The 12,999-nt window shown below is 55.6% G+C and overlaps 3 protein-coding genes across 3 annotated transcripts; 1 reads left to right on the top strand and 2 right to left on the bottom strand.

Moving 5' to 3' along the window:
• Nucleotides 1-386: 386 nt before the first annotated feature.
• On the bottom strand, nt 387-2,061 carry NECHADRAFT_50573 (uncharacterized protein; the record flags this gene model as incomplete). Its single annotated transcript, XM_003047736.1, has 2 exons — nt 387-1,886; nt 1,966-2,061. The coding sequence occupies 2 exons, from the start codon at nt 2,059-2,061 to the stop codon at nt 387-389; spliced, it is 1,596 nt and encodes a 531-aa protein (XP_003047782.1).
• Nucleotides 2,062-4,492: 2,431 nt separating this feature from the next.
• NECHADRAFT_85937 (uncharacterized protein) lies at nt 4,493-5,727 on the top strand (the record flags this gene model as incomplete). The annotated part of the gene is made up of 3 exons (XM_003047562.1): nt 4,493-4,627; nt 4,697-4,757; nt 4,808-5,727. 3 exons carry the CDS (start codon nt 4,493-4,495, stop codon nt 5,725-5,727), a joined length of 1,116 nt encoding a protein of 371 aa, XP_003047608.1.
• Nucleotides 5,728-12,205: 6,478 nt separating this feature from the next.
• On the bottom strand, nt 12,206-12,796 carry NECHADRAFT_85938 (uncharacterized protein; the record flags this gene model as incomplete). The annotated part of the gene is made up of 2 exons (XM_003047737.1): nt 12,206-12,722; nt 12,759-12,796. 2 exons carry the CDS (start codon nt 12,794-12,796, stop codon nt 12,206-12,208), a joined length of 555 nt encoding a protein of 184 aa, XP_003047783.1.
• Between the last annotated feature and the right edge of the window lie 203 nt (nt 12,797-12,999).

The following is a 12,999-nucleotide window of genomic DNA, read 5'->3' on the forward strand; positions in this document are numbered from 1 at the left end:
AGGAATCAGAATCCCGTCTGCAGGCCGGGAACCAACACCACTCGTCGTCGTCGAGCATCCAGGTCAGGCCAGTGACTATATCTTCTCTTCTTCTCGCGATGAGGTTGCATCACGGCGACAAGTGGTTGGTAGCATCCCGTCCAGGTATATGAAAGAAATCGCTAACACGGTATAACAAAGGGAAGGGAATGGCAGTTGCGTCGCTAAGCAGGCGGCTGGCTTGGTATGGTACGGTAAACTAACACAAGGGCTGAATGCAAGCAGAAAACTAGGTAATTGGCAAGGAAATTCGTTTCGTCGTAAAGTGTCGTCGGGACACATTGGGTCGGTGTCGGTCTTTTTTCTCTGGATCGCGCAGTTGACAGAAAGGAACGGCTAAAGGGACTCTACATCACCACACAGCATCCGCAGCCACCCTTGTCGTCGTCAGCAGGTGGTGGTGGTTGTTGCGCTGGAGCTTGGGAAGCTGGTTGAGGCTTCGGTTCCTCTTGTGGTGCATGTGGTGTGACTGGCGTCCTTGGGCTCGGCAGTGGGCTGTGATGCTTGTCCGAGATCTTGGGCATGGTAGAGTATCCGCCTGGGCGTTGAGTCGGACTCTTTGTCGGCTCGAGCTTGAGCGGCCATTCATCTTCTGTTGGCGACTTCTCCTTGTCCTTATCCTCTTCGACTTTCTCGGTCTGGGCGGGCTCTGTGGGCCTCAGGAGGGCGTGATCGTTGAGCGGCCGGAAGTCCTTATCGTAGACATCGCCAAACTTGCCCTCCTTCTCCCACTTCTCCTGCTGTAGACGTCTTGCGACGGTCGGGAGCAGCTGCTGGTCTGGAGGCAGTCGAGGATCAGGCTTGTAAGAGTTGATCATCCATGGGGGGTCGCCCTCGGGGGCCTTGTTTCCTGGAGACAATTCTCCGGATCTAGTAGAGGGTCGAGTCGAGATGCTCCCGCCGATAGACCCAGAGCGCGTCTTTGGTCTACCCGTCGTGGTCGTCGTCTTGCCCGGCCCTGACGTCTTCCGGACGCCTGGCGCAGGCTTCTTCGGAGACGTATCGGTAGCGGAGCGCTTCGGCGCAGCCAAGGTGGTGCTTCCGTTGAGCGACATGGTGTCGGGCCCTTTCATGTGTGCGCTTCCAGGTCGAGTCTTTTCATTTGTTAAAGATGATTCTTCTCCATCGGGGCTCTCGCTCGTCTTCCTCGAAACAATGGATCCTCGCTCAAAACAGTCGACAACAATAGGCACTGGACTAACCTTTGCAACCGGAATGCGAGAGCCTCCCTTGTGGTTGTTTGAAGTGAAGTAAGCATTGGCTTCCTCTTCACGGATCTCTTCGGGAGTTCGCAGATCCCAGCTCTCCACCACTGGCTCGGCGTTTCGTGATTCGACAGCGGTCGAATTCTTGCGAGACCTGGGGGCGTGGCTCTGTTCGGACGCGTCGGTGCCTCGGCGCATAGCACTGCGGCTCCTATCTCGTCTCTGCTTGCTATGGTTGCGCGTTCTGGGGACAAAGAAGCCTGCAGCTTGAAGCTCTTCGCTCTCGATTTTTGCCAACTTGTCTCGGTGAATCCACTTGGATTCTTCTTCGTCGGGGACGACGGCATTTTCCAAGGGCACGGCGTTTCGGCTATACTCATCACCATTCAAGTGAGGTCCGTAGGTTGCCCAAGAGCCGTCATCTAGAGTTGGGCTCGTCTTGGGTTCGCTACCGTAGTGTGTCCCGTCAACCGAGTTGCGTACCTTGACGCTCGAGAGGTTATCATGTGAGTTCCTCTTGCGACTAGGTCGGTCCATGGCAGAGTGGTAGGATGGTACGTTCGAGTTGCCGTTTTGATTAGAGTAGTGATTTTTATGCGTGTAGTCGTGGTTCGTGGTGGCATTCATATCGTCGTCCAGGTCCTAGCGAGCGGTCAGTACTGCACCACATGCAGATGTCCCGTGACGTCGACACCTCCTGCAGGACGGAAAGGTTTCGTACCTCCTTCTGGGGATGAGCATATCCCCACGAGTCCGTATAGCCATGACTGCTGCGCGGCGGAGTAATGTTTTCGGTCGAAGTCGGGGCGGGTGCCATTGTGGCCATATCGATGGCGCCCGCAACCCCCTGAATGAGTAGAGGATCTGGCGGCGCCGTGGGAGCGAGAGGCGAGAGGTGAGTGCGGCGAGAGAATGCGCGATCGTATACGAGAAGTCGGTGTCGGGATATATAGGTAGTAACTCAAGCTAGTCACTAGTAAAACGGAATATTCGCAGTCGGACAAAGAGAGACGGTTCGTGGCGGGTCAAAGGTGCGCGACAAGTCGGAGCCGACGATAAAGGGGAGGGAGGGGATCGTGAAAAGAGGCGACTAGAAAAGAACAAAGGCCGCTTCTCGGAACAAACGACAGGCGTAAACCTCGAAAGCCGACGATGGAGATGTCGCCGTCAGTCAAGATCACGGCACGGCTCTCTAGAAAATCGAGGCGCGTCGGGCTCGGAGAGGGAGCTTTGCAAAGAGATGAGGATGGGGGGTTTTCGGACTGATGTCTGCAGGACGGGAGACAGGAGGTCCCGTCCGAGGGGGGTTGGTTGGCTGTGGGCGCGTCGGGATAGCCGCACTGTGTTGGATTAGCGGTCCACTGGTGACGGGCACCTGAACTGCGCTAGAAGCCGGTGCCTCCAGGCCCCTGCAACCCTCCCCATCCGCTGTGGCCGGGGCTGCTACGGAGGAGGATTTCAGCGGGCTCCAGTGGGCTCTCCCGGAAATACAGTGGAGGGCAGTCTTGCAGGGGTGAGCAGCAGGACCCTAGAGGTGGCTTGAGACGGGATATGAATTTGTATGATGGAGAGACATCTTGTACCAGGATGGTTAGATCTCTTTTCTGGTGTTCATGTGGTCTACAGAAGGACTCGTTGACGGGTTTTCCGGGCCAGCTTCTCTCCTCGACCCCTCGCTGGAGGCCACCTAATGAGGAGTCATGATTACGCCACGGTTCATGTACGATGATTACATCCTCTTGTCGACGGCTGAATCTTACTTGGCGCAACTCTGCAGCCTCTGAGGCTGCCCTCTGCACGCTAGGCCCGTCCATGTTAGTTGCCGCCGCCGTTTGTTTCATTCTGATTGCTCAATTGGTGACGCACTGGAGGAATGGCGCGCAGATAAAGACCAGCCGTGAGTGGAAGACAAGAGTCCCGGCCCCTGAAGGAAACAGACCCGTGCCAGGGTCAACAGACAAGGGCAGGACGACACGAACGGTCAGAGGGGAAATTTGACGTTGTTGATGTTGGGGGAGACAAGAACGTCTGGTCCGAGGTTAGTTGCTTTTTCGTGTCTGGCGCCGTCAAGGTATCCTTGTTGACACTACCATCTCTCCTCCTTCTAGCCTCTGGGCGGAGAAGCAAATCAGCGTGGCATAAAGTCGACCAGCGTCGTTATTACAATCGTCCTCGACATGGCCAGAGGAACGACGTCTCCTTGACTTGAACAAGGCGATGCCGAGATTAGCTTCCCTCCAGAGCCCGTCCCGTTGCGCTGGGAATGGACCGGCCGCTTCTGACCCTGTCGTGTTCCTTGTCCATACTGACAGGGGGGTTGGTTATCGTTCTGCAAAGAGTCCTCTTTTCCCAGACGTGACAGACAGGGTGCAAGTGAACAAGGACGACAAGGCAAAAGAAACTTTCAACGTGGCCAGTTTCATCATCGACAACGGTTCAAGGATCAAGTTGCGGATAGACTCATCCTTCACCAAAACTCAAGTCCATAACAAAGAAAGAACCTGTCCGCCACAGGTTTTGGAGTTTTAGCGCTGATGCTAGCTTCACACTGTCCTCGCACCGTGCTGTCCTCATGAAACAGCCCCACAATCCCACGGCACTTGTTTCTCCAACATCTCGGTTACGGCCGTGACAACCTCCGTCATTCATCAAACTAGCATTCTTTTTGCTCCTCATTAAGCACGTCAAAAGTCCATCCCTTCTCTTCCCTTGGGTCTCAATAAATGCCTGAATCTGAATCTAGATCTGCCATCTTGGTCGCTCAGCCTCGGCCCTTTTGGCCAACAACTGATTCACCTCTGGTATTGCTGCTCGTCATCATTCTAGGACTTGCTCAGCTTACGACGTGACTCATTCTTCAACTCGAATCTCATTCTCGATTCACCTTGTCTGATCGATTCTCTACTCTGTACCGACATAACTTTGAAAATACAAACTTCATCTTCATCAGCTCTCAGTTCCTTCATCAACTCCCCGACAATGACGTGAACCAACCCCTCAGCCAACCCCCTTCAACAAATACGCCGAGTTCTCCCTTACATTCATGACAATCAACTCAACCAGTCGATATGACTCTCGCATCCGCTTTCTGAAAGAACTTGTCTAAGACAACCCCGCAGCTCGCATGGCCAACAGTCGCCATCACATTTCTGGTTTCACTGAGGCTCATCATACTTTTGGCTTGCCAACTAGCACAAACTCAACCAACCTTCTGGGACGACGTTGCATAAAACGGCTCAACCAACGTCATGGCATCGTCTACGAGGAGGAGGAGGACCAGGATCGTCTGCATCTCGGACACTCATAATTGCACGGTCAAACTTCCCAAGGGAGATGTCCTCATCCATGCGGGTGACTTGACGAACCAGGGAAGCTATTCCGAGGTTTGTCGCCCCTTGGACCTTGAGGCGTTTGACTTGGAGCGACAGAATGAGGTTGACCACAAGATTTAGCTTTCCAAGACGATAGCCTGGTTGGAAAAGGCAGACTTTGAGGCCAAGATTGTCATTGCGGGTATGATAACCCCAGATAATCATGGTCATGATGGCTGACGGCAAGCAAAGGGAATCATGATATCACGCTGGACTCGGACTTTTACGCCGAACATGGCATGTACTTTCACAACAACAACCCTCAGTCGTCAGAAGAGTGCCTCGGGCTATTTGCCTCATCTTCGATAACATATCTCCATCACGAATCGGCTACCATCCGCCTGAGATCACCCACTGGACCACACACTGAATTCAAGATCTTTGGGTCTCCCTACTCTCCACGTCACGGATTGTGGGCATTCTACTATGACGCCCCAAAGAACCACAGTAACTGGTCCGATCTCACATCACTCTGGGAGCTCATCCCCCTCGACACGGACATCGTCGTGACGCACACGCCCCCGCGGACACACTGCGACGAGACGGATGAGCGTCGAGCTACCGGCTGCGAGGCTCTGCGGCAGGCCCTCTGGCGCGTGAGGCCACAACTTGCCGTCTGCGGGCACATCCATAGCGGAAGAGGCGCCGAGCGGGTGACGTGGGACCTGAGCTGTCGAAACGTCGCCTACCAGGAAGAGAGCGTCGTCCGCTGGCAGGATCCAGGCCAGGGAAACAAGACGAGCTTGGTAGATCTCACCGGGAAGAAAGCTCCCTCGCTCGCCAACGACGGATCTCACCCAGGCCGATCTGGGTCAACTGCAGGAAACGTTGACGCAATGACTCCCTCAGATCCCATCACCACGGCGGACAGTCCTCCATATACCTTTGGAGCAGACGTCGAAGCTGGCCACGGTACCCTCGGACTGGGTGGCGATTCGTCATCTCCGCGGTGCGATCAGGCCGCCCTCACCGGCAGGATGGGTCGTCGAGAGACATGTGTGGTGAACGCCGCCATCATGAAGAGCCGGTATCCGCACGTAGGCGGCAAGCAGTTCTACAAGCCCATCGTGGTTGATTTAGATCTTCCTGTTTGGGACGACGAGAGCCCCTGATTCGTTCCCAGCTACCCTAGACTTGGCATTGACACAACCTGGGTTGATGCCCAACCAGCTCGGCGACAAGATTACGACCGACATGAAAGGCTTCTTATCAAGTTTTCAAGTGGCCGAGTGTGAAATGATTAAAGTGCAGCTCCGTGCCGTGTCAGTCTGCAGTATCCCCGTTTGGGTCGTGTTCTTTAAGTGACTGGTAGCAAAGCATCTGGTTCCACGTCGTCGATGAACCGTGGCACTCATCAACCACGACACCTAGCGTCGGACGGGATCAACTGTAATTTATGACCACGACGACGTGGTTCCAATAAAGAATACACCCATCAAGATGGCAAGAACACCAAAATCAGGGAAAGCCAATACCAGACCTTTCATCTTCAGCCACCATTGTGCCATCATGTCTCCCCGTGTAGTCCCAAGTATCCATCCCAGCCTACCCTGGAGTACACGCAACAGCAACCTCGGGAGCCATCTAGAACATCATCACGTTGCTTGCAAATCGACATTGGCCACTTTCTTTGCCCGCCGCAGGAACAAACGCCGTGGCGCTCTCCCGAGTTCCAAAGCAAAGACGCACAGTTTCCCCAAATCCCGACGTCGTGCCATCACCCCCTCCCATTGATACACCGGGCCAAGCACAAAGCAAATTGCCTCTCTCAGAGGTGAAACAGAAGGGGGGAAGCCATGATGGCGCCCCTCCCTACCATGGTGACACTGAGCAGATGCCCCTCTCTCCACATGACCGGTCGTCGCAGTTACAGAAAACCAACAAGAGTATGGAATCCAAACAAAACAGTAACCATCGGGGACATGGATCGAGGATTCAATTAATCTGCGGGGACTCAAACAAAGCTTTGGTGTGGACCAGGGGAAAGCTGCTCCAATTGCGATGCCCATCTTCTCTCACCGCCACTACGGGGGAGTCTCATTAGGGGAAGCCGTCGTGATGCCCTCAGCCCTAGAGGAGAAACAAGAAGGTGGGTGCTACTACTGCCCAGAATGATGGCGTGGCTGAGTCTCCTGTCCTACGCCGTCTTCTATCTTGGGAGCGGCGAAGCATGGTCCAGCCCAGTAAAGTCCATGGTTCACGAGAGCCTCTCTTTTTGCTTGTACGAGGGAGGGACTCGAGATGCACAAGTACGCCCGGGCCATCACCCCGCGTTTGGCGCCCGCCACGGCAAGCAACGAAAAAAAGTAAGAAAAAAAGATGGCACACGGGGATTTTCCCAGGAACGGGCACAAGGCTCGTGGCTGATCGACGGGGTCGCCGGGTAGAGAGAAAGAGACCGCTGACTTGGAGAGCTGTGAGGCATTTGGACAGGGGATGATACGCGGGTCGACGCGGGATATTCCCTGGCAGAGGGAGGGTCATTAACGCGTGGGAGAGCATCATGGATGACATCGCCAATCGCGGCATGATCTAGGGTATCGATCGCTAGTTGTGCATAAGTTGTGCTGTGGAAGCGATGCAGTAGTCGGGCTCCAGCAAGTTATGGGCCTGATACCAAGTTTCTGGGCTCGTCTCTGACATGGTGGACAGACGGACAAAGTGTTGCCGTCACCATGGGAGTAAACAAAAGCAGGAATAACTTGGAAAAAAGCCCCATCGCAAACAGAGTCCAACAGCAAGCTTCTGCCAAGTCTGGCGTCTAACAAAGACCGCCCACGTGGTGCGTGGCCCTCCATCACCAGCTGCACCCACAGCGTAGTGAGAAAAAACCCGCTCCAACGATGGCATGGCCCAAGAGGCAGTGGGTTCGTCCCCCGGGTCACCCTCTCTCTTGGATCCTCTCGGTGCTTGTCCACAACCGTATGATGGTGGTGCGTCCTGGATGTCATGGCACTTCTCTCTTCTGCAGGAATAGTCTTGGTCGTCGTCCTCACAGCTTCGTCGTGCACCTCGGGGCAGTTGCTGGCGGAACCCTTCTAGAACTTTGCCTCCCGTTATGCTGTGCTTTGTATGCTGTATGTCACTTCAGCTCGTGTTGGTGGTGCTGACTGCGGCCAGACAGACAGACCTGCTCTCAACAACACAGACGCTGCTGCCGGGGGCTCTGGGGGAGCTGGGATCAACCTAGGAGCCCAGGCCTGTGATCCTCAAGCCACTGGCTGCCACCAGATCAAGTCAGGCCCCAGCCGAGCAGCGCCGGTCTTGCCTGTAGACGGTTAGAGAGGCCATCGTCGAGGGATCCCTATCGATCTCTCCCGCTCGCGATTCGTCTGCTCGCAGATAGTCGGTGTTGCTATTCCTATCGCAGTCGGCAAGCTCCTTCTTTCGGTCGTCGAGCTCCACCGCCATTGTCCTGACTGGGAGCCAGACCCCCTGGCTAAGACTCGAGGGCTTGGGCGTCGACCATCTTCTTTTGGCTTCGCTCGTTCTGGCGGTGGCCGTTTTTTTTATTCTCTTCCCCAGGATCTTCCCTTAGCTGCCGGGTTTGCGAGCTGGACCAGTCATACACAGACATGGGCCTTGTCGTACAGCGCATCGCATCTAATGCGCACTCTTTGGGCTCTTGGGCGTCGAATCTGTCCGTCTTGCCTGAAAAAAGCCCTCAGCAAGGCGAGAGGAAGAAGAGTCAGCGACGTGGGAGCGAGGCCTCATTGGACAAGACTGGGGACGACGTTGGGGGGAAGCTTGCTGTCAAATGGGAAGCCGTTTGAAGCCCCGCTCCTTCCCGAGCAAGCGGAGCAGATATCCTCCAATCATTGCTCGTCTAACAACCATCTCTGTCTCTGCTACTGTCTCTGGTGTGCGTCGTCTGTAGCCAGCCGTTCGACCAGAGCCATGACGCCAATGAGACCGATGACCACCCTTTCCGCTGTCACAAGAGCCCGATGCTTACCTATAACTGATCTGGGAGACATCTGACTACTGAGGGCAGATGGGGATGCGTGGTTTCTCCGTCCGCCGTCACAATAGGTGTAGGCGCTTATTGTGCGAGCGGGTGTGATGTGATTGGAACTGCATCAGCCAGTCTTTTTCTTTGGGTAGAAATCTAGGACTCGACAAGTTGGATGGTGTCATGCAGAGAGGCCAAGCTGCCCCTCACCACCCTCCTTCTGCTCTGTTCCCATTCCAGCAGATGGCCTGGGGCGTTGGGTTGGGTCTCGCTGGCCTGGCCTGAGCGAATTCGTCTGGGCGACATCTGCAGGTCCATGTCCCATCGGATGAGGAGTCGGCAGCAGGGACACATTCCCTGAGGGATGGTCGTGTGTCTACTTTTTCGTGTGCCATCGGCATCATGACACTCGTTCTCTCATGAAAACCATCACCCCACAGAGCACCTCGCCATGGTTCCCTCTACACCGTGGGGGTTTCTGACTGCCGGACCATGAGGTGGTGGCTCCGTCTGACCCTCTCGTCTCCCTATACTTCCGGCGCAACACGGAGCCATCTTCTGTTTACCGTCATGAATCCCTTCGCTTGTACATGAAAGCCATGGCAACCAGATGCCTTTGTATCCACCTCTGGCGGGCCGCAGGGGGTGAAGCGAGAGAAGATTTGGAGACGCCGTGGAACTTGAGAAGATGCATGCCTCGTGATGCGGATGCAGATGCCATGGCCTGCAACGCTGGGACGCCCACTTCACTCCCCAAGTTACCTCGCAAGGGGACCGAGGAGGGGGAGCCTTGTCAGGGCTATCTGCTGCACCTGGTCGCCTGCTGCTCTGCTAGTCCCGTTGATAGAGCGATATCGAGCCAACATGGATAGCTTCCTCCTCCGTGGAGCTCTCTGCGGTACCTTGCCTGGAGCTATCCTCTAGCTTGCATCGCTTTAGCAAGCTGCCTTGGAGGAAGTGGCATTGCTCTCAGGCTAACATGTCCGTCACCATGGCGATGGTGGTATCAATTGGCTGTTCTGGTGGTTGCTGGCACGAGCATCAATGGGACATCACCAGACACCGACTCTCGAGCTTGGGTCTGCCTTGGCTTGGCCACGAGAGCTCCATGGGAGCTTTGACGCTTGGGAATTGCCGATCCCAGAGTCGAGAGCCGACCTGAATTGCTGATCGACGATCCATGTATCCGTGCTAGGGCTTAGCATTATCAAACTGCACATTATCCCATTGAGAGAGGTTGATGGGTGTAGTAGGGTAGCTATTACTATCCCGTCCATCTTCACTTTGGGATGGCCTCATCAGCATCAGGACCAATCCAGCCCAGACTGTCTGAGACGAGAGCCAAAGCCAGTCAGCCAACTGGGCGCCAATGGTCCAATCATACGAGTCCTCACCTACCCAAGAAGCACCCATTTGCACTTCCATGGTCTGTTGTAAATGTGATGTGTCGGTGCTTATGCTGGACACGTTTTGGACGACACCCTCAGTTTCATCCCTTTAGCTTTGCACTTTGCAAGTCAAGCTAACCCTGACATCGCTTCACTCAACCTGTCTGGCCTCAAAGCACCGTCCGTCGTGTTCATCTAGTCTATCGCCTCAGCCTCGCCGAAAATGCTGAGATACGAAGCCGTCTCCGTCCTTCAGCTGTCTACTAACAACCGCTATTAAAAGACAGCGCGCCCAAGGCGTCGGCTCGTAGCACTGTAGGTAGTTACTGCGTAGTCATCGTCAGCCTCACACCGCCTCTGCCATTGGGTCTCGTCCCGCTCCCTCCCTCCCTTCCGCTTCCGCTCCTCGTTCCCGCGCGCACCATCAAAAAGCAATGCCGATCGGGCTTACAGCGCTGTTAAGCTCATCGGGGTCCCGTTTGCTGGAGCTCCCTCATGTCACGCGGACGCCCGCGGGCCGGTATCCAACGTCAGGCATTGGGCCCAGAGAACCGGTTATTGCTTTTTTCTTCCAGAGACAGTGTCAGTTTTGTTCGGCCCTCGGTCGACTGATGTGCAGCAATCGTACGGAAATCTCCAATTGAACCTTCTCCTCTCCCTGTGACTTTTCTGATGATCCGTGTTTCACTCCACAATGGACCCTGAGCCCACCGTTTGCTGATCACAACCGACCGCATCTCTGGCCGTGTCTAAGCAGGCCCACGGATTACCCCGAACTGAAGGGTAGATGGGGTTCACTGTGGACGATTGCTGGGGATAGAATCTGAACCGAACGATTCAAAACCTAGCCGAACTCGCCACTTGGTCACCAGCCACCAAGATGCAGAGGTACATCTGTTGGTGGTGCTTGATGTAGCAAATGTCATGTACCAGACACACCACCACGGAGTTGCCTTCTGGAAGCGCATTATTCCTTCACCCCGAGACGAGAATCCTTCCATGAATCATTCTATCGGATAGATTAATCATGATGACTTTCGTGGACGGCTTTAACACTGCCCCGGCCCCGAAGCATCATTTGAACTCATTCCCCGTCGCTCCTCGTTATTCGCTTCGGCTCATGGTGACGGGACGGACGCTCATCGTCGCGCGCGCTCCGAAGCTGCTTTCTCAGCACATCTCTGCAGTGATGGAAGTCCTCGGAGAGAGAGCGAGGAGCAGCAGCTCTTGACTCGCCAGGTACCTGACTCAACAGGCCAGCTACATCGGTGGTCGTATACGTCGCCACTAGGCCCCTTGTATCTCCCCGCGGGCAGCCTCGTAATGACCGCGTACCTCCTGTGCATTACACGCCACATCCCACTCCCTGTAGAGCCAGTGAATGAACCAGGACGGGCTGCAATTCCAACCGTTTCAGCGGGCAGCCGACCATTGACCACTGAGACCCGGGCATTCGCGGCCGCTGGCGCAGCTCTGCATCAGCGGGCCTCGGGGCCATTTCAGCGCCAGTCATGGTGCTCGCGGCTCACTAACTCGTCTGGGCTGGGTGTGTGTAAGTGCTGAGGGCATTCGATTCTGTTCCATCGCCGGCCCGGGGTCTTCTTATTCGCTGCTGAGCTGAGATCCTGACCCTTACCAAGCAGCTCGCTCCGGCGCGTCAGTTCACCACAAGCTGCTAGTCAGCTCACATATCGCCGTCGCCGCCACCGCCGACGGGAAGCCAATTCAAAAAGGGACGTCGGAGGCGACTCGTGTTCCCCAAAGAATCCGAATAAGCCACCCCAAAAGTGAAAGAAGAGATAAACCGGACGCCTGACTATTTGTCCAGGGGCATCTTTTAGATTCTTGCCACTGTACCTGATTAACACCGACAATCCCGTCGCTTCGTGCTTTCCGATTGAACCTAAGCATCGATAGGTTTGGAAGCCCGTGGATCTCTCTTTGCTCCTCCACTGCGAGTACTTTAAGTCGTCGACGCCTCAGGCAACAACTTCAACAGATCACCCAAGGAGGAATCTGTGATTGCCCATTCAGCTGGGGCATCCATCCTTGAAGCCGGCAAAAAGTACCACAGGTACAAGACTCAACACCACCAGAGACCAACCACCCACGCACCTCAGGCGCCATCACACACCCTCACGAGTCAAACCACTCGCTCGTTTCTTTCCCCCGTCTTCGGCAGCCTCCAGCTGCCCTCTTCTCAGTAACCACAGGCCAAGACTGCTGTCGGGCGAATCAAGCCCCCGACCATCAGGCCCATAGACCATAGCGGACCAGTCGACGACTCGTCTCGAGGCCGCCAGCCCACTCACTCACTCCCTGCTCCCCCAAGAGGGCCAGTCCGCGAGTCGACATCTCTACTCCACCGTCGCGACCAGGCCCAGCTCCAACAGAGGAGGGACCACTCGCCAAGTACCTACGGTTACAGCCAGTACCGCTCACAGCAGCACCCCTCCAGGGACCACCCTGAGGACCACCCGCAGCCACTGAGAGTTGCTTGACACCTCGGAGCACCACCCAAGGGCCAAGTGGACCGCCTGGACCACCCCCAAGCAGCAAACCCTGTCGTCCACTCCAAGCCGTGGACCCCCTCCTGGCGTCTGATCGTCGACTCCTAGTCCCTCGCCCTCGCTCCCCCCGGTATCGACGAATCACCTCTCCCTGGTCCAGCCAGTCGTCGCCCGTGACCTCATCTGGCTCGTTGTTCTTCAATACCCCAAGGCCGCTTTCTCGAACGTCCCTTTCTCCCGCATTGTTCTGCTGTTCCCTGTGGACGTGAACAGTCAAGCAAAAACCACCTTACAGATTTATACTCAGGTCGTGTTCAGCAGCGGGCTGCATCACGCAAACTTCATCTTTCGTTCTCTCTCGCCTCCCTACCCCGGTCTCTCGTTTGATCCAGCACTTGCAAGTCAAGTTTCTGCCTGGTTCTACGGTACCCTGCAATCCCGAGCAAGCACCCACTCACCTTGCTCTGGCGACGAGACACAGAGACACCGCCCCCCCCAAAAGCCCAGACCACCCATTACAGGACACCACCGCCC

Source organism: Fusarium vanettenii (genome assembly GCF_000151355.1).
Source record: "Fusarium vanettenii 77-13-4 chromosome 10 genomic scaffold NECHAsca_14_chr10_3_0, whole genome shotgun sequence".
Taxonomy (NCBI): Eukaryota; Fungi; Ascomycota; class Sordariomycetes; order Hypocreales; family Nectriaceae; genus Fusarium; species Fusarium vanettenii.